General features: G+C 40.7%; 1 protein-coding gene and 1 long non-coding RNA gene across 4 annotated transcripts in view; one reads left to right on the forward strand and one right to left on the reverse strand.

Moving 5' to 3' along the window:
• EEA1 (early endosome antigen 1) overlaps nt 1-21,526 on the reverse strand; it is a 48,242-nt gene extending 26,716 nt beyond the window's left edge. The window contains exons 1-12 of one of the 3 annotated variants that reach the window (XM_083401029.1): nt 19,768-19,960; nt 14,196-14,288; nt 13,756-13,878; nt 9,133-9,260; nt 8,219-8,273; nt 8,040-8,105; nt 6,752-6,791; nt 5,821-5,934; nt 5,611-5,732; nt 4,659-4,814; nt 1,260-1,376; nt 130-468 (exon numbers count right to left, since the gene is read on the reverse strand). In XM_083401029.1, coding sequence (XP_083257155.1) covers nt 130-468; nt 1,260-1,376; nt 4,659-4,814; nt 5,611-5,732; nt 5,821-5,934; nt 6,752-6,791; nt 8,040-8,105; nt 8,219-8,273; nt 9,133-9,260; nt 13,756-13,878; nt 14,196-14,288; nt 19,768-19,791 — 1,377 coding nt within the window. In that variant the 5' untranslated portion in view covers nt 19,792-19,960. Of the gene's footprint in view, nt 1-129; nt 469-1,259; nt 1,377-4,658; nt 4,815-5,610; nt 5,733-5,820; nt 5,935-6,751; nt 6,792-7,951; nt 8,106-8,218; nt 8,274-9,132; nt 9,261-13,755; nt 13,879-14,195; nt 14,289-19,767 lie in introns of all 3 variants that reach the window. The other 2 variants (XM_083401030.1, XM_083401031.1) reach the window with 2 other exon arrangements.
• Nucleotides 20,324-24,465, forward strand: part of LOC310658761 — a 28,005-nt gene continuing 23,863 nt past the window's right edge. Inside the window, exons 1-2 of the long non-coding RNA XR_014502481.1 lie at nt 20,324-20,435; nt 23,245-23,438. This is a non-coding gene — a long non-coding RNA (uncharacterized lncRNA). The remainder of the gene's footprint in view (nt 20,436-23,244; nt 23,439-24,465) is intronic.

The following is a 24,465-nucleotide window of genomic DNA, read 5'->3' on the forward strand; positions in this document are numbered from 1 at the left end:
CCCCCCTTTCCTCCAATGTGGGTTACCTCAGATATGAATTTATGCTGTATTTTGTAATCCACACATGAAAATGAATAAATTGAAAAATAAATATAAAAGTTTATTCTGTGTGAAAAACATTCATCTTACCTGATTTAGTTCATTTTGAAGTTGTAGGCCATGCTGTTCTTTTTCCTCCCTTTGTTGTTGTAGCTGTTTGAACTCGGCCTTGAGGTGTTGGTACTTGGTCTCGGCTTCTGACAATTCTTCCTTAAGTTTCTGACTTGCTTCTCTCCTTTCACCCAATTCTTTCTGTAACCTCTGTAATGAGTCCTCAGATGCAGACAGCCTTGCCTGAAGTTGTTGACAGTCCAAGTCCTTTTGATTAAGGGTTGCTTGCAGATTTTTTTTGCCGAGTAATTCTTCATTTAGACTTTCTTCTAATTGAGTATAACCCAACTCTCTTTTTTTCAACTTTTCTGCCAGACTCTACAGTATTAGATTAATTTAAAATTAAAGTATAGGTTACTCCATTATGCTGAGAAGTTATTCTCAACTAAAATTCTTAAGAAGTGTTGACTGGTATCACAATACCGTTCTTTTACGAGGAGATAAAAAAACAAAGTATGTAACAAGTAAGAGGGCCAACTAATTCAGTCTAAAACACATGCATGGTATGCTCTGCTCAATGAATGATATCTATGCTACAGGTACTGTTTGTGCTTGTTTCCACACAAGTGCCTTGGAAGTCTCACAGCTGAGTAATACTCACGTGAAGCTGCTGCTGCAAAAAGGGCCACATCACAGATGAACATTTTACACGGTTGTGGCGGCCCAAGAAAGGTCTGCCACAAATTATAGCAGCTACACACACAGCTCGCACATGAGCAAAGGGTTTTTCACTATCTCTATACCTGTCTGTAAACATCAGAGCAATGCCATGTATTTCCAAATCTTGGCAGTATGGGAAAGCTGGCATGGATATGAACTCTTTATTTCTATCTTTTCTCTCTCCCCAAAATCAAATGCATGCCCCTTTAAATACCAAGGGTCAGTATCATGGTCTCTGTTTTCTTGTGTTCTTTTAATAACAGAAAGAAAGAAAAAAGTCAAGGGGCACCTGTACCCCTTATTTTACTTCTGCCAGCTTCATCAACTGAGTTCTACACCTCTGAAATTCCAAAGATGCAACGTTCAGAATTCTAGCTAACCACTTGAAAATGCTAGGTTTGGTGTCAATTGACATTCTCAAATAAAGTTAATAGCTCTAGGACTCTTACCTGGTTTTTCTGTGTTAATTCATTAACGGATGTTTGAAGCTTCTGAAGGTCCCGTACATATACTGCAACCTCCTGTGGTCCTTTGGCAAGTTCAGCTCTTAACTGATTTATAGTAGTCTTAAAAAGAAAAAGAAAAAGGTAGAAGAACAATTCACATATTTGGTTCAGTGTGTGTGTGTGTGTTCCATGAGGGTATTCTAATGAAACTGAGTTTTTATTAGTTTAGATCACCACCAAGAAACTGGGCATATTTAATTACATCTAGAATCTCTGGAAGAGGATGCTTTGCTCCTGTAGCACTTCTTTCGATTTCTTCAGGATAAGAAGGAAACTTTGTTTCCCATTTTATTGTGGTAACAAGAAACATTTTTTCAGAAAGGAGATGGCAGTGTGGAAAATTTTTTCACAGTTATCTGATATAGATGGATACAGGACAATGTGATGGTATAAAGCTCAAAAGGTTTTACTAACTGATTACCAAATCAGTGTTTAACTTTTACATATGAAATGCAGGTCCCTTACTCTTTTACCACAATAAGTTATTGTTTTAAAAAATGAAAGTTAAAAATATTGAGTGTCCCAGGGGTGGGGGTGAAGCATGTTTACTATCAACACGAGAAAGAGAATTTGGTGACAGAGCTCAGATCCCTGAAAGGTGTGTGTGCATCTATGAATCTATTTTGCATGTGTGTGCATTCACATGTACTATGGCTACGAAACAGCTACCAGGATGTAGCTCGCGATGAAACTACTGGCTTTCCATAACATAAAGGTATAAGCATTCGCTACAGACAGGCTTACTTTTGAACAACTGGTCCCTTTCCATGGTCCTTTTTTGTGGTTTTATGAAGCAAGTACATCTACAGACCGAAGGTGTTTAGACTGCTTGTGATAGATGGAATTGGTTTGTCTACATTTTAACACAAGCTTTGCGAGTGGTCAGGTACCCCACCTTGTCACTGGACAAGCAGTAGCAATTGTAGAGTGCTTCCTAGCTACTACGCTTTTTGTATAAGCTCTAGCCCTTTTATTTCTATAACTTAACACCCCATTCTTCAACCCAATGAGGTTCCTAATAAATTCAAATAAAGCTACACTTCTTGGCCATGAGGGACCTTGCCACGCTAATCCAAGCTGCCATAATGTATAGGATTAGCTGCTATAATGTGATTTATTATGCCATTTTTGTATTTTCCAGCTGTGTGTTTTATGCTCCACTCATAGGCTGAACTCAGCAGGATACGGCAGCTGTACTGCTATTCTGCTCTCCCCCTTCAGACATAATTAGGAGTATAGGACTCCTGTTCCACTGATGTTATATCAAATGAGGTTCTATGTCAAATTTCCAAGTCACTTTTTAAAAATTAGGAGGACATGTTTATTTCATTTAAGTAAAAAAGGAGAGTTAATCAGGGGTGGCTCTGAGGTACCGAAGGGGGAAAACCATGCCACGTCCCCCAACACTTCCACAGATGTGACATAATAACCACAGCCTTTAGTTTTTCTTCCTCTGTAATCACACTCTGTGGCATTGTTCATCTACTTACCCGAATATTTTGCTGAATTGTTAAAGTATTTGCAAAAGGTTTGCTGAAATGTCTTTGATTTGTACACAAATACACAGTAAGTTCCCACCTGATGTAATAAGATATTGAAATGATCTTTAGAACTGAACTCAATGTGATAGGCTGGGATTTTTGTTTTTGTTTTTTTTTAAAGTATTACCTCAAGTTCCAAGACCTCCATGATAAAGCAGCAAAAAAAAATAAAACAGATGGGTGAATGGTGAAATAAAGCAATGATAAATGCTAGTACCACGTTAAACACAGATTTCATGAATTTCATGGATGTACTTTTAGCAGGGCTAGGCTGCAATTCTGGGGTTAAATACCACTGAATTCAATGGGGTTTACTTCTGAGCGGAAACACAGAGAGCTGCACTATCAGGCTGCAACACCTATACACACTTACCATTGGACATATTAGGACATACTTCCAAGTAAGCATATATAAGATTAAGTTGCAAGTATTTAGATTACTCTTTGTGGGCAGCACCTTTTTAATTCAGGGACCCAGTCCCACTACAGTTTACATTCTTCGAGTAAAGAGTATTTGTTTTGCTTTTTCATACTGGTTTATGCCCATTATATATCAACGGCAGTCCTCTTTGGGTAAGGAACCTGTTACCCTCCAGATACTGTTGGCAGCCTGACCAATGCTAAGAGACAATGAGAGTTTGAGTCCAACAACATCTGACAAGCCACACCTTTCCAACCCATACTCTCTATCAGTGGTTCCCAACTGGTGGTCTGCAGACCCCAGGGGGTCTGTGGCACCATTCACATAACTAAAACTACCATAGGTAAAGGTAAAGGGACCCCTGACCATTAGGTCCAGTCGTGGCTGATTCTGGGGTTGCGGTGCTCATCTCGCTTTATTGGCCGAGGGAGCCGGTGTACAGCTTCTGGGTCATGTGGCCAGCATGACTAAGCCGCTTCTGGCAAACCAGAGCAGCACACGGAAACGCCGTTTACCTTCCTGCCGGAGCGGTACCTATTTATCTATTTGCACTTTGACATGCTTTCGAACTGCTAGGTTGGCAGGAGCAGGGACCGTGCAACGGGAGCTCACCCCGTTGCTGGGATTCGAACCGCTGGCCTTCTGATCGGCAAGTCCTAGGCTCTATGGTTTAACCCACAGCGCCACCTGTGTCCCTTAAAACTACCATAAGAGATATTAAAATTTTCAAAAGTACGGGGTGCATGGCTTAGCTTCTGAAAAACAGGGGGGGGGGCACAATACTTCGCTAATTGGGAACCACTGCCCTATATAATCAAGTTATAAAGCATTTTTAGTGACTAGAATCCAAGAGGAAGATGAGCACAGATGGCTAAAAAGAACATGTCACAAACACTGAATAAACAATATGATAAATGCAAAACTAACAATCTAGACAGACAACTTGTTTATAGATTTTCATATAGTTGACCATCACAATCTTAAGCGCTTTTTTGGGTTAAAAAATGAGGTGCCAGTACTCATATATTGAATAAAGTGCCATGGGTGCCAGCAGAAAATGGCTCCGGGGGGGGGGGGGGGAGGGAGAGAGAGAGAGAGAGAGAGATGCCAGTACTCTGTACCAGTGGGTACTGTCACAAAAAAGCCCTGCCTAGAGATATCACCATATAATAATGAGAATAAAAATGATATTGTGAAATGGGAATTGACTTGGAAGTAGCAGTGCACACAGGCTTCCAAAGATGATATGAATTGATAATGATAACAGATTCTAGTAAAGTTTTTTTTAAAAAAATATTACAGTAAAGAAAGAACTCAAGAAAGAGTCCTAGATTAATATTTATTTTTACATGAGAAATATTTTTTTGCTAGATACTCTACCTCTGATGTTGAACATTCTGCTCGCAAATGATTACACTCATCTTTCAGTTTCTCAGATTCTTTCTCACGCTCCAAAGTCATCTTGTCCATCAGCATTTGAACTTGAACTAATTCCTTCTTTAAAACAGCAACATCTTCCACCCCGGGCCTCTGAAGCTTTAGAAAAATGAAAGAATGGCAAATACATCTTATGGAAATCAGACTGGCGGCATAGTTTCAATATGGTTTGCCAGAAATTTGCTGACTTGACACCTGCGATCGGGGATATTAACAGCACACAAAAAATATTTTGTACTGCCCTGGCCAGATTTAGATCTGCTTAAAACCAACATGGTGGCTGCATCATGTGCAATATTTCTGTATTTGAACAGTTCTAGAACAGCAAATCCAGCTTTCATTTCTTAGGTCCAGACAGTTGGTTTTAACTTCATGGGATGTCTTTACACTCAACTCCTGTTGCTACAGTACTGTGTAACTACATCTACTGGAGCTGCTCAGAGAAATTCAAAGTCATATGAAGGTTAAAACTTGCAACAGCTGTGGGTAATAACTTGTATCTAGTTACTTTTTGTACTCAGGAATAGTTTCCTGGGTAGAAAATGCACTGTGTAGTTGATTAATTGTGCATACGTAAATAAATTTGAATGTGGCAACAGAATGTAAAAAAAAAAAAGCCATGATAAATTAAGTAAACAGGGGGAAAAATAAGTACAAAATTCTTACTTTCTAACAACAATTTCTCTTTCCCTCTTTCATTAGTTTTTTTTTAGTTTAGGGGAAGATAACAGATTCTTACATCAGGGCCTTGTTTTGTAACATTAAAAAATCACTGTCAAAGATGAACAATAACAGCTTGTTTAAAAAATGCAGTTAAAATTATCAATAGCTAGAACCGTCCCCTTCCAATTTGGACAAAGAACAAGTAAAACATGATCACATGATAATATGTTACCAGCTCTGTTTTCAAATCTTCGCATACACCTCTCTCTTTTTGTAGCTCTTGTGTCAAACTGGCCACTTTCTGTTCTGCAGCTTGTCGAAGGCTTGTTTCTTCATCATATTTGGCTTTAAGATCTCGTTAAGAGAAAGGTCACACAAAAGGTCAGTCATTTAATTTAAACTGAAACAAGTATCGTGTTGCATAACAATTATGGACACTTACCCACAATTTCAGTGGCCAACTGTGCTGCTTTCTGTTCAAATAAGTCTTTCATCTGCTTAATATTAAAGTTTTCTACATGACTCTCTTCTAGCTGCTGTTCTAATGATTCTAATTCTAAAAAGAAAGCATGTTTATTGAATATCTCAGAAGTGGAGTAATGTTTTACAGACCCCTATACTGATAAAAATAAAAAATTTTCACATTAAATAGAATCTTGTCATGTGAATAAAAAATGATGCTTAACATAATCAAATCCTAAAAAATAAGTACATTTTTTTGGAACTCCAGTTATATTGCAAAACAACTATGCAGACATGCTGCATTTTCATACAAAGTACAGGCATGTTTCACATTTACTCACAGCAATCTTGAGCACTGTTATTTAAATTTATTTTCCCACATTACTCACTTAGATTATAAGGATTTCCTGCTTATTTTAACATAAATATTAAAGTGGAGGACTACAAGTAATTTCTAGAGCAAATAGATCATCAAATTAATAAAATTAACCATGTGTTAATTGTGGTTTCCCAATTATTTAACCTGGTAGCAATTGTGGTTTATTAAATCATTAACTATAATAAGCTGCAGCAAAAAGAAATTGTTCTAAAAGGGAACAAGCTACAGGAACATGTACACTTTTACAAGAAAATTAATCTCCTTTCCTCTAATTAAAACACAGAACCAGCATGACTTTCTAGAGGTACAGAAATGGCTCCAGACAAAAGCAGAGAACAAAATTTTAGAATATTTGTCAGCTGCACTTCAAACTGAAATATTTGCACTACAGCTGGTTGAGTCACTTTCTTGAAGCAGACATTATGGGGGGGGGGGAGAATGCTTCAAGAGATATGTGAATCATGCAATAACATTTTCTTCACAATTACATTTCTTTAACCACCACAAAACTGTGTTTAAAAAAGTATGTTACCTGTAGATGCAGCAGTTTCCAGTCCATCAGGTTTAGACTCCTTAAAAAGAAAAAAAGAAAATTTTCAGAGGTATTTAAAAATATTGCCATTTAGTTCCACACACTTAAGTTGCAAAAGTTAAGAACTGATTAAATTCAGCACATTTTATTGATCAAATTCAACAGTTACCTCTAGAGAAAAGAATGCCAAGTTGTTGTGACTAAGAATAATCCTGCACTTGAGTAAGTTACCAAGACAAATTATTTAGTACATACAAGTACTTCTATGAGTCCACACACTACACTAAGGGAACAATAAATAATGCTATGCTTTTATGTTATCTCCATTCACTTTGACAGGACTCCACTGAAATGAATAAAGATTGTAAAGTAGTTGCATTTGTTGGGTTACTATGCATTCATTCTGCTAGGATCAAAGGACAGAGCTGCAAGATGAAGCCCCCACGGTCTTATCCCACCTGGAACTCAAACTGCCAGAGAGAGGCAAAGCGACCAGAGAAATGAAGACAGATGCAGATAGGATCAGTAGGTGATATCAAATACTCATACTCAAGAGTAGGCTGATTGAAATCAATAAACGTAAGTAACTATGTCCACTGATTTCTATGGTCCTAATGCCAAGTATGACATAGCTGGATATCACCCAGTAAAAATAGAGGGGGCGGGTTTCTCTTTAATAGGATTTTGATCAGTACATGTATATCTGGTTTTCACAGGTTTTAAGACTGCATTAAAAAAAAAAGAGCACACTTCAAGCAATTCTTCCTTAACTTCCTTAAAGTAGAAGGAGAAGATCAGCAGAGGAAAGACAATAGAGAAGAAAAGGGTGGTAGGAGGAAAAGGAAGCTATGGAAAGGGAAGGGAACAAGATGGGAGGGAAAGGGACAGAAGACTTAAGAGTGGGGGGGATAGGTCCAGAATATGAATATGAAAGCTTTGTAGCTGGTCATACTGTTGACACTACTACTGTATAGTTCAGGGGTGCGGAACCAGTGAACTTACAGATGCTGCTGGACTTTTAACTCCCCATCAGAGGCATTTAAGTTCAACAGTGTCTGGAATGCCACAGGTTCCCCACTATTGGTATAGGTTAAATAAATCTATTAAATAAATATATTAAATGATACACACACACACATGCAATATTCTTAAACTACTTCAGTAAATGAGTTATGGAACTAACTGAATCAGGCCACGTGCCTTACAAAAAAGGTTTTAATCTTCCATTTCAAGGATGATAACAAACTGCTTGTGGTAAACCTGCTTCAAGTATTTTTAAAGCAATTACTTGCTGCCTCCGCCCTTGAACTTTCTCTAATTCTTTCTTCAGCTCTTCAGAGTACCATCGCTCCTCCTGAGCAGAGGGAAGTTAAAAGCATTTTATGAGCTTATAGGTTTGGCAATCTTCTAATGCACTTTTTAATTTTAAACAAAGAACTGCATTCACAAGTAATGCACACTTCCAACCTTAAGTGAAGCTTGCAAGTCTTGAACTTCTTGCCGTAGTAGTGTTACATCATCTCTGAAAACACCCCATGTTAAAGAGGAGACAAATAATGTTTGAACTTGTGTTAAAATAAATTTTTGCAGTTAAATTAAATAACATTTATTTCTCTGAGAAATATTCAAACAAACTACTTTCAGTTAGTCTTCTGAATTCCAGATACAGGTTAAGCATATATCCATTAGCTCCCCCTCATATTAACCATCATATTTAGAAATGCTACACTTATTAACATAAGTACCTTAAGTCCAAACTTAAACTTTGGCTTTAGCTGGACTTACTTCCTAGTTAAATAAACTTAGTACTGCAATCCAGTTTTGAAATGCATATGCAGTCATTTCTCTACATGAAGCATTAGGAATATATCTTTTAAGGAAAAAAATGTATTTTAAGAAAAAAGCATCTTTTAAGGGGGGAAAAGGGGGAACCAGAACAGTCAATAATTACTACAACAATGATATAATATTATAGAGAGAGAAAAGCATCTTTGCGACTGCAGCAACTTATTTTATTTATGTGTTACTTTCCAGAAAAGTCTTGAAGCAACCAACAATAAGCATAATAAAAATAAATCAATATTAAAAATTGTACACTAAAAGTTCATTCACAGAAAAATCATAAGTAGTGATGAACAATTCAAAGGCCTAGCAAGTTTTTACAAATGGTACACAAGAAAATCCCATTGTACCTTGTCTGCTACAATGAATAGCATGTAAGCTGTTGAAGATTCTAACACTGGTAGCCTTCATCCTTTCATTTAACTGAACCATTTATCTACTGCATATTAACATGCTTCAATATATTATTCAATGTTCAGATTACTACATGCTTAACATGCCGTTATGATAAGTTATTACTGCTTAGTGTTGCTTAGTACCTGTTTGGAGACATGTTAGTTTCTCTTCCCTGGCTTGTATCAATACCAGATTCATGAACTGCTTCATAGTGCTTAAAAAGTTCTTCAGCTGATCCATGAGACTTCATACAAAGAGGACAAATAAATCCCTGTAACATAAGGGGGAGAATTAATAGTATTCCCTTGCTTTTTATACTACTTTTAATTCATCATTCTATCTAAATACAGAATATTCTGTAACGAAACAAGAAAACTGCATTTCAACAATACAGTTTTCAAACCACTCATAAATATGAGTCAAACAAATACTATAAATTGAGATGGATGTGCCTGCAATAGTTGCAGTAGTAAACAATAATTGTAATTTTGAATATGATAAGCAAATAATTGCTAATTCAATTCCAGACATGCAATACATATCCACTTTGACTTTTGGAACACTTTTAACTTACATTTTAAACCTATATCACATCTGTCATTGGGTTTGTCTACACTTCGTCTTAACATATGTATGATACTGATCCATAGGATCTTTCTGCAGAATTCAGATTCCAGACTCCAATTCAGACACTGTGCCAAAACACAGCTAAGGAAACTTACCTCTAGGCCACATTTGTATGTAATGCTGAACTATGTGCGTGAAGTAAAATGAGCCCAAACAAAAACTCAAGCTCATAGACTCTGCCTTCCCCTTCCCTTCCACATTGCCAGGAGGAACACCTCTGGAACATTTAAGTTTCCAGTTTATAGACGCTTGGCTTAGCCTTACATATTAAGCAGAGACAGTGATTTAAACTGCTTAGCTAAATAATACAGCTTCATAACTCCTGGATTGAAGCAGAGTCGGATTTAGGGAAGCACAACGGGTTCGGTCACACTGGGAGCGAGGCCTAGGAGTCGCCACATGGGGTGCAGCAACTATTATGCAGAATGGAAGGCGAGATGTGCGGGGTGCCAAATTTTGGAGTTGCACAGGACACTGCTAAAGTATGAGACCCGAAGATCCACAAATGACTGTTTTAAACCATGACCTCTAATGCATACATGAGGAAGATGAACATGTTTATTTTAAATCACGATTATGGTTCATACATAATGCTATGCCAGCAATCTGCAGAAACTAAATGCTGCAAACGTTCTTCTCCTGGCAGCACGGATGGAAGAGATGGAAGAGGGACCACTGTCCAAAGTATAAGGCAGCTCCCTATTGGCAACTGCCACACATGACTCTATTTGCAAGCTTCGTGCTTTTTCCCCCACGTGAAGAGAAAACACTTCTAAACAGGAAACACAATGTTGGGAACTTATGAAATAGGCCAATGAGCACAGACTGCTGGCTCAATCTTTGAAACATGCCAATGAGTGGATTTCCCATTCTCCTTGATGAAATGTTCCCTCTGAATACTGGGGTTTCTAATTCACATGTAGAGCATCACAATGCCACAGGAATGAGCAAGAAGCACCTACACTGAATTCTGCAAGCACACCATAACTGCTAGATTGAATAGATCATATCAGCACAACCCAAAAAGCTAAGTCTACTGTAAATACACATTTGGTATAAAATGTCATTAGACTAATAATGAGGAATGAGCTCAGCAATTCCTTTTGACCTATTAAATTCTTATTACTACCTGCACCACCGCTAACTGCCAACCTCCTTTATACTGGACATTAAGAATAGGTAGGTAGCATCCTTCCTATGACTTCCACTTTAAAACAAATTGTATATCCACTGTAGAGCTTACCTTACTCTTTATAATTGTATTATATGTAATTTAATTACATATTTAAAAATAAGTTTTTATATATGCAATGTTTATGTAATATATTGTAAATGTATCATAAATAACTTCAAGATGCCTCCGAGAAAACAATTCACAAAGGAAATAAATAATAGTTGTTGGGTGCAAACTATTATAACATTGTTGAAAACAGACATGTTGAAAACATGTTTTTAAAAGTATTTACCAACCCTATCAGAAAAAAAAATTGCATCATGATCAAAAAGCTGTTAAAGACACTTGTATACATGGCATTCTTCATCACTAAGAGCTGCTTCTAACAGTACATTTTCCTTATATGCAAGTAGAATCAGGAAGTATGGGTACCTAAAATGTAGATATAGCATTCAAATGTAAGCGTCCTCCATTTTATTTGCAAACCGATCACTCAACGTTCAACCAGGCAACCATTAGCAACTAAAATGCACAACTAAGGCTGCCGTGTTTTATACACTTAGGGCTGGATCAAACGCTCCAGCTCTCTCGCGCAAAAGACCAAGATTTAAAATAATAGTAAACACATTTAACATAAAAACAATGCACCGTAATCTACTTAAACTATAGGAAGACTATAAATTTAAAAGTTTGTACACATTTTAATGCTGTCAACTAGCAATTTTATTCATGTGCTAAAATTCAAGAGATCACGTCGTAGTTGCTATGGTGATCCCACAAGTGATAGGCAACGATTATGTTGTTATCTAGGGCAGAGTTAACTAAACTTTTATATTAAATATTTTTTGCAAACAATGTTTAATATTTAAAAACACTATATTTAGTTACGATTTACATGGCAACATTTGGTCAAAAAGAGATGGCAACAAAAAGAAATCTCACTTGGGAGGTAATAATGGCACTTCCAACAAGCAGTCAAACTTTGCAGAAGGAGAATGAGCACAAACTAAAACATGTTTTCATAAAGGGCTATCGGCTCATACCACACAGGCTTGGTTTACAGCCCAATCCTACGAATGTCCACCCATAACAAATTCCAAATGTGTCCAATAAAGCCTACTCCCTATTAAGTGTGTTTAGGATTGCAACCTTAGACATTGATAGGATGAATCCATCAGCCTCAAACAAAGGAAAAGGATGGTACAGTATGTTTAATGCTTTCTTCCAAACATTCTAGCAAAGGCATGCCTAAAAAAGGGGGGAGCTAAAATGGACTTACATGTAAGATTTAGCACTTGTATCAAGCCACTCACTTTTACTGTTTGTTGGCATCTGTCTGTCTCGAGAGACAGTGGAGTGAACCTCCAGGGGTGAAGTCAAACTGCTGTGTTAGCAGCACCAAAGTGACCTACCCGGAGCGCAAGTCTGGGCAGTGTGTATGGAGGTCCTCGGCTGCCCAGACAACAAGACCCGCCCACCCAGCTTCACTGATGTGGTCCAAAGGAAAGCAGAGCAATACATTTGGCACCAGCTGGGTGTACAAGGACTCTTAGGATTTGTGTTGGGTTTACTCCTTAGCCTTTTCTTCTCCTGAAGATATTCTGCAAGGCAGCAAAGGTTTAGGATCAGAGTTCTCCTTCTCCTAGATGGACTACCTTCCCAGGTTAACAAGTCCCATCTGCTCCTCACTTTCTTCTACAACACCTGAAGACCGCCTTCTTGACCATTGGCCCCACTATTAGTCTTGTCTGTTCAATCCGCCAAAGCCTGTCTTTTCATGCAAGGGAAGTCCTTAACTCAATGAGAGTTTAAGACCCATCAGCTACCCTCACCTGGTTTAGCTGGGCAGTCAAAGCCTTTTCCCAAAGTGTGGCAGCTGTCACATGCTGACAGCTTCTAGGAGCCACAGGTGAGGACAAAGGTGGACAAACTACACCATTTACTGTGCATCTTTAAAAAAAAAATAATCTGCATACTAGTATAAATGAAGCTACAGGAGAGAAGGTAAACTTCCTCCATATCTGTCAATGCTAGTATGTAGAGTTACACTGCAACGTTCTAATTGTTGATTGTACGTGAAAGCAATGCCTTTTTAAAACGCACAGTGCAAAAGCTACTTGAGCTCATTCCCAGATTCTCCTGACAGTGCCTGAGTGCAATTGTTTTACTATTGATTGGTGTTTTATTAAAAAGACGAAAAAAATCACCCTTTACCATAAGAGGTAACATTTTCTAAGAGAGGTTTCACTACATACACTACAAAATAATAATAATAATAAATCCTGACTTTTCTTCAAGTAGTAATGCCTTCCTAGTATGCCTAAGAACTCTCAATAGAAAATCCCAAGCAAAACTACAGCTGCCTATGTATGAGCCATGTTGAAGGTGGTGGATTCTTCACCACTCCAGCCTTCTACAGGTTTGAAACACTCTGGCAAAAATCTCCATCTTGGTCCGTAGCACAGACCAAGCTGCCCAATATAGCTCTATATCCAGAAACCTAGAAGCAGAATTTCTAGTGAACAAGTCTGTCAAGCCACAAACACTTAAATGGGAAAATGATTTTATATCCTGTTCTGTAAGTTTACAATGAAATATGCCGGAGAAAATTCAAGTAATGTATCAAATAACTACATGAGGAACAAAAACATGCAAAGCTATTTTCAATATGTAAATGCCAATCTTTGATACCACAGCCATTCCACAAAAGGCAGCTGCAAATCAGAAAGAAGGAACCACAAGACACTGTCAGGACATACAATATCTGGCACTAGCCTTCTGTTATGGATATAACACCACCACCACTAAAAAATCCAACAACCACCAATACACCCTGTATATTCCTAGAGTAGGAAGTATCCAGAAAAGCTGAAAGGGCCCACACCAGAGCAACCAGAAAGGAAAAGCACTTATTTTTCCAAGCATTCCAGAACCAAGCCACTGAAGCCAAATAAACAAGACCCACAGTGGCAGAAGGCAGTTCACGAAGCTCCAATCTTCTTGTTTCTATCCCAACGTGCTCTTGGTAATGTTCGGACAGATCAGTGGCAGTAACACACATTTTCGTGCACACTGGACAGATGAAGCCCTGTGAAACAGTTGCTTTTAGGCATGTATATATTTTAAAACATTGGAAGCAAACTGAATGTCAAAAAAGGCAGCACAATGCTCAGATTTTCTGTGGCAGCAAATATATACAAAATATGGGAGTCACCAAATGGAGAACCAAACACAACGCAAAACAACATTTTATGCAATATTGCAAGATATTCAATGCAACTAAACACTGAACATTGAAATAAGTAGGACTAAGCATTCCTAGGCAATTTTTCCAAAGAGGTCAGATCCAAGGTATAGAACAAATCTAAGTTCAATCTAAGGCAATGTACTATTGTAATACAGTACCTCTGAAGAGCTCTCATTGTTGACATCCACCGCATTTCCTGGGACTGCAGATGAATCAGAGTCAGAACTCTGAGATCCAACTCTGCCCGGAGTCTGAAAACAAAAAGGCAGATGTAATATATTTCCTTACTGTATTGCAAGAAATAAATAGATATTAAATCAGTCATACTTTATAAAATCTTTTGCAACAGATGCACATGTGAATTGTTTAAATTCTCTGTTCTAAAGTAACAGGAAATTACACTAGTGCCTCCAACTATATTCAAATGTACGGAGCAGGAGTGTTAGAGCTATAGCAACGAGCATACAGGTTGGCACTATCACAAAATAAGAACCTTTATCTTATTAGTAGAATGTGTAATAAAAACTATCAATCGTCCAATAATTCTCTAGGTTCCATGGATGTTTAAAGACACATGTATGTTGCCTTGGCTTCATGCATTTTCCATAAGCAACTCAGTGAAATACTGTAGCACAAGCTTTGTTTTTAAAGCATAGATCTCACCTTACTTATTTATTTTTTAACACAGGCATTTTGTGCATATGCTAGACACTGAACATGTTCAGTGGCATTTTTTAAAAAAACTTTTGCGGAACAGCTGAACATTTTTAAGGCCTAGTGAATGCATGGATCTTCCACCTGTCCTTCTCTGGACTGAAGCTACCATGGCAGTTAATTTTTTTCAAATATGGTAGCCATACTACATTTTAACAGACACAGTAGTGCCATATTTTAAAGAAAATCTGATTAACAATAATGTACACAGTACTTATTTGATCTTTTTAAAGAAATCACATATAGAAAACTTTTCACTTGTAAATGAAGGAAAAGTATAGTAATCTTCATCACCATCATCATCAACAACAACAAGAGGGCAACTGGGCCATCTCAGAGTTGGGACAATTAACCTTTTTTGCCCAAGGACCACATTCAAGATTCAGCATGTGCACAACAGTGATCACGGCCAAAGTGGTTGTGCCTATGCAGAGATGCATAGGGCCTCCTATCCACCCTTTGTAACTTCCTCCCATTATATATCAGACATGTGCCCTCTTTATTTTATTTCAGTGCCTACTAAAGACATTCCTCTTTCATCAAGCCTTCTATATGGAGATATTTATTCCAGTTGATAGTTGCACAGAGTTTGAATTGCTTTTATATATTGCTGTTGTTCTAATCATAATGTTTTATATATGCAACTGTTTCACAGGTTTTTATTATATTGTAAATTGTCTTATGGGAAGCAATTTTTAAATGAAATACCTAGTAATAGATAATAATAATGTGCACACTCACATATCACATGGATGCATAGTGCGCACACACAGGCACACTTCACTCACACATACACATACACATACACCTCTCTCACACATACATGCAAGCAACCCTGCATATATAGGCATATATTACTCCATCCTAGCACTCTCATCCTAGCACTGCAATGAGGCTATTTCTCTATCACAGCACTGAACTAGGAGGAGAGGTTTAAAACTCTACAAAGCCCAGCACTGTGATGGAGTTTCAAATTGCATCAGTGCACATGGCTGAGATGAGTGTGCGCTGTTGGGGTGATTTCTCCCCATCTGTTTACCTTCAAAGGCACCTCTTCTTCCTCTGACTCGGCACCATTATGAAGAAGATCTTACTGTTCAGGAAGAGGGAGAAGTACTCATTCCTGTTTCCTGAGCACCTACCAATGGCACTGTGCCAAAGGGAGAAGAGGTGCATTTGCAGATAAGAGAAGGCACACCCAATTCAGCAAGCAGGTGGAAGACTACTTGGCAGCAGTTTGGCAGGCTTCATCCAGCCCTCCCATGCATTTACTACCTCTAGCTCAGCACATCAGAGGGTACCTTTTTTTTTCTTATTTCACTTGTTATATATAAAGTTGGTCATTACCTGGGAAATCATAAGCAGATAAGGAAACAGCTAGCTGCAAACTATAACAATCTTGTAGAAATTGCACCGAGCAATAAAGGACACACATTAGAAGAACAGGCTCTTAGTGATAAAAGATACTCTTAACACATCTTGAAGATCTCACCAAATCCACAGAAAAAACATAAGTCTTCCTTCATCAAAAACAACTAAGCTAATTACCAGCAAACTACGCAAAAATCTTCTAAGCATTCAAAGTGGGTATCAAACATCTAGGATGCAGTTTTCACCACATGATTTTAGTGTTTCATGGCACTGTCATTATAAGACTGGAGCATTCTCTTTCAATGGAGCATTCTCTTTCAGTGAGCTAAGTGACTCAACTCCATTCTGAACAGCTTACAGGTAAACCCACAGAAGAGGCAAGAATCACCTTTGGTCTTCAATGAGTCAATCCACAACTGAAAAAAACCCTCTATATTATGGTGCTCTTGCTTCTATTATGTTCACTTTCAATATCTAAGTTTTTACCTACAGAAGATCCTTCCTTGTCCCTTCTCCTGCTTCCATAGCATCAGAACAGAAATCAGCCCTTCTTTTTCTTACTGACTTGCGTGCTGAAATATTTCATATCAGGGTCAGTAACCTTTTTCAGTCCAAAACTACATTCTCTCATGGTCAATCTTCTTTATATGTTGGGTGCATACCATCAGTGCTTGGGGAAACAGATGTTACTCTTATCTTTGGATTGTAGGCTACAGTCCAGCCAAGCAAAAGCCAGAGGTTTCCATACGTACAACTCTCCAGCCAAGCAAGAGGCATTGTTACAGTTATACATTTTCCAGCATGTGTGGAGAAGGATGTGGAGCAAAGTGAGGGAAGGATGTAACCTGGGGAAAGTCCTGAGGGGCTGCATTTGGCCCCTTGAACCAATGCTCCCCACCCCCCGGTGTATATGAAAGTATGGAAGTATCCAAGTCAGACCATTAATGAATCTAGCTCAGTACAATCCATAGATATTTTTTTTCAAGCCCTGCCATCACAGATCCTTTAACTGGTGAAGTCATGGACCGAAACTGGCATAAGCATAGCATGAGCTATGGCCTCCTCACAATATCACCATGTGAGAAAGGAAATAATTAGCAAGACGGATAAGAGCAAGCATTGCCATAGCCAGGATTTTTGTTGGGGGGGGCAGGCTTTTGTTTGAGGGGTAGAACCTCAGATTTGTATTGATTTTGATTGATTTAGGGGGGCGGCTGCTATGCCCATGACGGCAAGATAGTTTCGAATATAAGCAATGACCAAGATTAAGGGCAGAGCTACAGAAGACAGCCACAGTGTTCATGGACTAGCAAAATATTCAACATACGGTATGTGTTAACTTGGGTTTACAAGTCAACAGAAGAATAGGAAAGTCAAATAACTGTGCACTACCCAAGATTACTGTGGATATGAGCCTGAAAACTCTCACCACATAAATGTGAAGCAGAAATGCCACTATTCTGTACCTCCAATCCAATCCAAATAAGTTTATTGTACTAGCCATTGGCCACGGCAAATCTAAATAAAAAATACAAGCAAAAGTAGTGTTGCGCCACAAATAATGGTCTTCATTTAGATCTCTGCGACTCCCTTACAATTTACTGGTATATTGCCCAGGGTCTTCTTTCTGATCTTTTTGGCAAAAAGAGCAAATTTATGAGTCACTGAAGTATCTACATTGCTAAGAAGCCATAGGACCTTCTCTGCCAGGTGAGAAATCACCTCTATTATGTACGTTATATCTGACACATGTCAGTATTCAAGCGTATATCAAAGGTGGTGATAAAGAAGGTGATTAGCAAGAGTACAGTCGTACCTTGGTTTTCAAATAGCTTAGTTCTTGAACATTTTGGCTCCCGAACGTCGCAAACCCGGAAGTGACTGTTCCGGCTTGCAAACTATTTTTGGAAGCTGAACGTCTGGCAGGGCTTCTGCGGCTTCCAATTGGCTTCCTGCAGCCAATCAGAAGCCGTGCTTTGGAAGTTGAACAGACCAGCGGAACAGATTCCATTTGACTTCCAAGGTATGACTATACTAGGAAGGGTGATGGTGCACTTACTCTGAAGTAATGGTCACAGTAGTAGTTCCATGTTATTTATGTGTAAGTTCATATCATGGGCCCATATGTGAATGTGAGACACTTCCATCTACTCAAATAAGCAAATACATAATCACACAATGGTAGGAGCCTCTGCCTCCCAAAAGTACTTTAAGCACCATTCAGTTTGCCACTGGTTTTAAAAAACTCCCCCTATCATGGAAGAGGGGGGTGGTAAGCATAGAGAGGAATGTTAGGTCAGTTTTTTTTATTCTGGGGTAAGAAGTCCCCATGCTTTCAGTTGAATATAATTTCAAAGACCAGGGCAGAGAACATGGAGGATGCCATGGCTTCTGAAGGCATATTTTAGTCAGGAGCTTTTAATAGTTGTTCCCCTAGCCCTGGGAATTACTTGACCACCATGGCAGGCTAATGTCCTATGCACTCTGTGCATTAACTGCTACTAACTACTGTACTTACAAGCACAGGACTCAGCAGTGTTTGATTTGCTAGATTTCCCCCTTTTCATTCCTCTCCTCTCTCACAGTCCATGTCAGTGGCAAATGGCATGTGCTGCCCCAACCAGTTGTCAGCCACTGAATACACACTGCCACTATTTTCCCACCTGAGAACACAGCCAACCCCAGAGGGAAGTGTACAAGATCCAAAGACATGCATACAAACATGTGCGACTTCAAACAGAGATTTAATCTGCTGCAATATTTAATAGCAGGAGCCTTGGAAGAGTCAGTGAGTAATGCCTTCCACCCTCAACAGAGACACCTCCCTGTCAGAGGGAGAAACCAGCCGTGATTAACCCCGTCAAGTGCCAGGAGGCCTTCCGCACCAGGCTACTCTGCTAAGGCAACTGGAACCAGATGGGCAGGAGGAAGGCCGAAGCCCCTTCAGAAGCTGCCTGGGCCCCACATATTGGGGGCGGGGGAGACAAATGAGACTCCATTTCCTTTGCACTCCCCATTGCTCCCCTTCTGTATTTCACCCCTCCTCCCCCCCCCCAGTAGCCCTGAACTTCCTCGCCCCCTATCCCACCCTCGTCTCGCCCCCAACCCTCTGGCAGGGACCTAAAACCTAGCAGCGCACCCCACCTCCCCAAATCCCCCCACGGGAACAGGCGTGGGCCCTGTGCCCCCTCCACCCCTCCACCCCCCGCCAAGCGGCAGAATCGCCCGACGCCCCTGTTGCTCCAGGCCCGGCTCAGCCAGTTGCCTGGGCCACTTTCCCTGGCCATGAATGAGCAAGGGAAGAAGAAGGGCCTAATCGCACCAGCAGCTACGGCCTGGAGAAGAGGGAAGTGAGGGAAGCGCCGCCGCAGCGGTGGCGGCTGGCGAGCCGGCCCCAAGGGCCAGGAAGCGGGCAGCAGCCAGGTCCCCTGCTGCTGGGATGGGCTCGTGTCTACAGGCGTGTGCGTGAGGAAGGAAAGACCCCGGTCAGGTGCCGGTTGTCTGTTCCTCGGTCAGACTCCAGGAAGTGCAGCTCCCTCCGTCCCTCCCCATGCTCCTGCTCCTGCTGCTCCAGCCCGGGCAGGCAAGCGCTGCAGCGGCGGAAGAAACGCCCTCTCGCCGCCGCCGCCGCCGCCGCTCTCTTACCCTCTGCAAAATCCTCCTAAACATTGTGGCGGAGGTCACGTCCCCTCCAGGGCGGCGGCGGCGGCGACAAGTCCGAGCTCACCACGGCGAGCTCCCGAGGGTCATCCCCTAATCACGGGGCCACTCCAAGCCCTGCTCGCTCGGCCCGGCCCAACTCGCTCCCGTCGCTCCCTGACAGAGGAGGAGGCGGAGGCGGCGCTGCCAGGACTGGGGCGGGAGCAGGAGGCGGCGCCGCGGCGGCGGCGGCGGCAGAAGGAGGTGCCACCCTCTGGGACTGGCTGCGAGGAGGGCGGAGGCCTCGGGGCTCTTTCCTCATCTGTCCGCCCCGTGAAGGAGCAGGGGTCTCGGGCGGGAAAGAGGGGCTGAGTTGCTCTTCGAAGTCTCTTCCGATAGGGGCGAGTAGAATTGGCGGCGCTTTCCCTCAGACACGGCGGGAACGGCCGCTTCCTCGCCGCCGCCGCCGTCCTCCCCTAAAGCGACGCGCGGCGGAGAGGGGAAGTTTCTCATCCTCACGCCCCACTTCTGTTGACAGGGCTTAGGCGCCCAAGGATCGCCCGTGAGGAGGAGCGGGCCCCACGATCTGCTTCCAGGACCTAATCCAGCCACGGATAGGAATCAAAACGGAAGGAAAGCGTGCTCCTAGGCATGCGTAGAGTGCTCTGCTCCAGGTATGGCTCCAGCCATGTCCACACATAGGAGTTGTGGTGGCATCTCCTGAGGCCTTTATATAGGAAAATTGAGCATATGTGAGTTTTCAGTCCAGGGCGTTCAGATATCTGAGGTAAGCCTGTAAATATCAACCCCACACTGTCCTCTGGCCTCCTTAACTCCAGATCCCACGGTCCCACAGTCGTGCTCCACGGTCCCCACAGTTTCTGCACAGAATAAATTCTTGGATTGCATGTTCTGCGCTCTTGCGAGAACTAACCCCCTCCATTTAGTACCAGACTTGGTGAACAAGGCAAGATGCCACAAGACTCTTTGTTGTTTTAATCACCAAAGCGGTCTTGAAAGCTTTACAAAGCAGTGGTTTTATGGGCCCCTACAATTAGCAAAGAACATAAGAAGAGCCCAGCTGGATCAGACAAAAGGCCTATCTAGTCAAAAGTCCTGTTTCCCAGAGCAGCCAAACAGATCCCTTTGGAAAGAGCACGAACAGGACAGGAAGGTGTGAAGGAATGAAAGCGGTTCAACAGTTGTTGATTTTGGGGGTTGTAAAATGATTGCTTTCTGCTTTAGTTAGAGGCTGTTCTTCACTGGAGGATCAAAAGATCACAGGGAGTTCTAAAGTTTCAGAGGGCTGGGGCAACCCAGACAGATGAGTGGGGTATAAATATTAGTATTAGCTACCCTTGAGGTTCATCCAGAGGCTGTAGCTAGGCATCTTGTGGAGGCAGACTACTACGTAGCTGGCAAAATTAGAAGGGCAGAAACATTTAAAAGGTGGCAAATGGTGATGGAAGGAAGGGCCAGCAGCTGCAAATCTCAGTGGTATTTGTTATCTGGAGTTCTGGACTATAGACTATCTTCACTGTGGCTGTGAATATGTTGTGGGCCCAGTCAGCCTTCCTCCAAAGGGAACCATCCAAATAAGTTGTTGTGACTACAGCTTCCATTGGCCAGAGAGAGAAGGGGCAATGGGCAGTGATTGCCAGCACTTATGGGAGTTGTAATTTGAATTCTCTAGGACAAGCTGCTTGGAAAACCTGGGGAAATCCTCTTATTTTAACAGCAAACTTCTTAACTGTCAAGTCACAGAATTGTGGTGAACAGGAAATGGATTTCCTAATTTCTCTTGCAGCACTTTCTTTGCTCTTCCTTCCAGAGAAAGTCTATCACTTTTGAGTCTTGTGACAGATGCATGGCTGTTTACTCAAAAGGAAACCCTATTGTGTCCTTGGCGATGGTTCTTCCCACTAAGACCAAATGATGTGAATGGGAGCTGCACATTCCAATGTACAGCATAGAAAGGCAGCATCTGCCTTTAGATGTGTATCCAGTTAATGTATGATTTCTGATCCAATGTGTTGTACACATTTGCATCTCTTTATCTGGATAAAGGCCAGTATAACATAGGATTAAGTAAAGTTGAAAAATAAGGGAAAAGGAAAAAAACGCATCCTTTCAACCAGTTCTTTAGTTTTCTTGAGTTTTATTCAAACAGAGCCACCAAGCTTCATTAAGGGGGAAAGTTGTATTATAAGGAAGAAGCCACTTATCCCTAAAAGTTTATATTTTGAATTTCCTCCAAACAAAGCCATGAAGAACAAACTTTGGTTCACCACCAAACAAACCATGGAAACAAACCATGTTCCCAGGATTGCACATAGCAACAGGCCAGAGCTTGGTTTATGTCCAGGCCAGTGTGGTGTAGTGGTTAAGAGCGGTGGACTCATAATCTGTTGAACCTGGTTCTCTTCCCTGCTCCTCCACATGCAGCTGCTGGGTGACTTTGGGCTAGTCACACTTCTCTGAAATCTCTCAGCCCCACTCACCTCACAGAGTGTTTGTTGTGGAGGAGGAAGGGAAAGGAGATTGTTAGCCGCATTGAGACTTCTTAAGGGGAATGAAAGGCAGGATGTCAAGTCCAAATTCCTCTTCTTCCCCATGCAGCACATTTATTTTAAACCATGGTTTAACATTGCTTATGGACACAGATAATGTGAAATGTCTATTTGAAGCCTGCTTGTACAGTAGATTGTTTTAAAAAGTTTCATATGAAAACAGAGGAAAAACATAAAGGAGGTATTAATTAGTTGTTTTGGTTCTTATTAAGTAGTTGGTATTAAAATTTACAAAAGCAATAATTAGACACCATGCAGTTTAATTAAGGTCAAAGTCTTGGAATATTTTAGTAGATGACTCAGAGGAATTATATCCTGCCATTGTTCACATAGAAAAAAATAACGTTTTAGGACCCAGTGCTTCACAATTAACTCACCTCATACTACATTGAATTAAGTATTCTCTTAGAACAGAAGAACTAATTTAAATCTTCTCTAAAACTGAAAAAAAAAAATATTATTATTACTATGAAGTAAGAACTGTCTGCAAACATCAGACCTGAACCTCATTTCCATGAACATTATGCATGGGCCCACCTTTCCGTGGGTGTCTACTCTCAGTGTGTGAGGTACTGACATAAGAGACTCCTGCAGCTTCAAGGAAGGTGCTATATTTTAGGAATGTTGCAGATATGCCATCTAGAAAGAGCAAAACTGGGAACTGTAGCTCTGTGATGGGTCACCTAACAACTTTCAGCTCCCTTAACAAGCTACAGTTCCATGATATCTGTTTCCAGGGAAACCTGTGAGTATAAATGTATTAAATGTATGGTGTGGGTATGATGTCAGTCTTCAGAAAGAAAAGAAAAACTGTCAAATCACTGGATCTGACTGGCATCCCCTTGAGAATTCTTAAAGAACTCAAATGTGAAATTGCTGACATTCTAACAAAAATATGTAATTTGTCCCTAAGATTAGTCTTCATATCTGAGGACTGGAAACATCAGCAATCCAAAGGGGAATCCTGAAAATTGCAGGCAAGTTAGCCTTACGTCTGTTCTTGGTGGAAAAAAGATAGAATTTCCAAGCATATAAAAGAGCAAGCCTTGAAGAAGAAAAACCCACCTAATGGCTGCGCCAGCCCTGACCAACATGACTTCTGCAAGGGTAAATCCTGTCTCATTCACTGTTTAGAGTTTTTTGAGTGTCTACAAGCATATAGATACAGGTGATCCAGTTGACACAGTGTACTTAGATTTTCAAAAAACTTTCAACAAAGTACCTCACCAAAGATTTCTGAGTAACTTTAGAAGTAATGGAGTAAGAGGAAAAGTCCTCTTGCTGTTCAGTAACTGGTTGAGGAACAGGAAGCAGAGTGTAGGAATAAATGGACAATTCTCCTAATGTGGGATGTAGAAAGTATTTGGAGTTCATTATTTTGACCTGTGCTTTTTAGCTTGTTTACAAATGATTTAGAGTTAGGAGTGAGCAGTGAGGTAGTTTGCTGAGCATAACCAATCGTTCAAGATGGTTAAAACTAAAAGGGATTGCAAAGGTCCAAAAGGATCTCTCCAAACTGAGTGAACAGGCAGTAAAATGGAAGGTGTAATGCAATGTAAACAAGTATAAAGTGATGCAAGTCAGCACAAAACATCTTAATTTCATATATATGCTTATGGGGTCTGAACTGGCAGTGACTGACCTGGAGCAAGACCTTGGGGTCATAGTAGATAGCTCAGTGAAGATGTCAACCCAGTATGTGGCAGCTGTGAAATAAAGCAAACTCCATGCTAGGGATCAGTAGGAAAGGAACTGAAAACGAAACTGCAGTAAGAACTGCTATTATACAGCTCTATGGTGTGACCACAGTTGGGCAAAAAAAATGAGAGGCACAAATACAAGATGGGTGACACCTGACTTGAGAGCAGTACATGTGAAAAGGATCTAGGAGTCTTGGTTGACCACAAACTTGACATGAGCCAACAGTGTGACGCGGCAGCTAAAAAAGCCAATGCAATTCTGGGCTGCATCAATAAGAGTATAGCATCTAGATCAAGGGAAGTAATAGTGCCACTGTATTCTGCTCTGGTCAGACCTCACCTGGAGTACTGTGTCCAGTTCTGGGCACCACAGTTCAAGAAGGTCACTGACAAACTGGAACGTGTCCAGAGGAGGGCAACCAAAATGGTCAAAG

The sequence above is a fragment of the Podarcis tiliguerta genome (genome assembly GCF_965153285.1).
Source record: "Podarcis tiliguerta genome assembly, chromosome: 10".
NCBI lineage: Eukaryota > Metazoa > Chordata > Lepidosauria > Squamata > Lacertidae > Podarcis > Podarcis tiliguerta.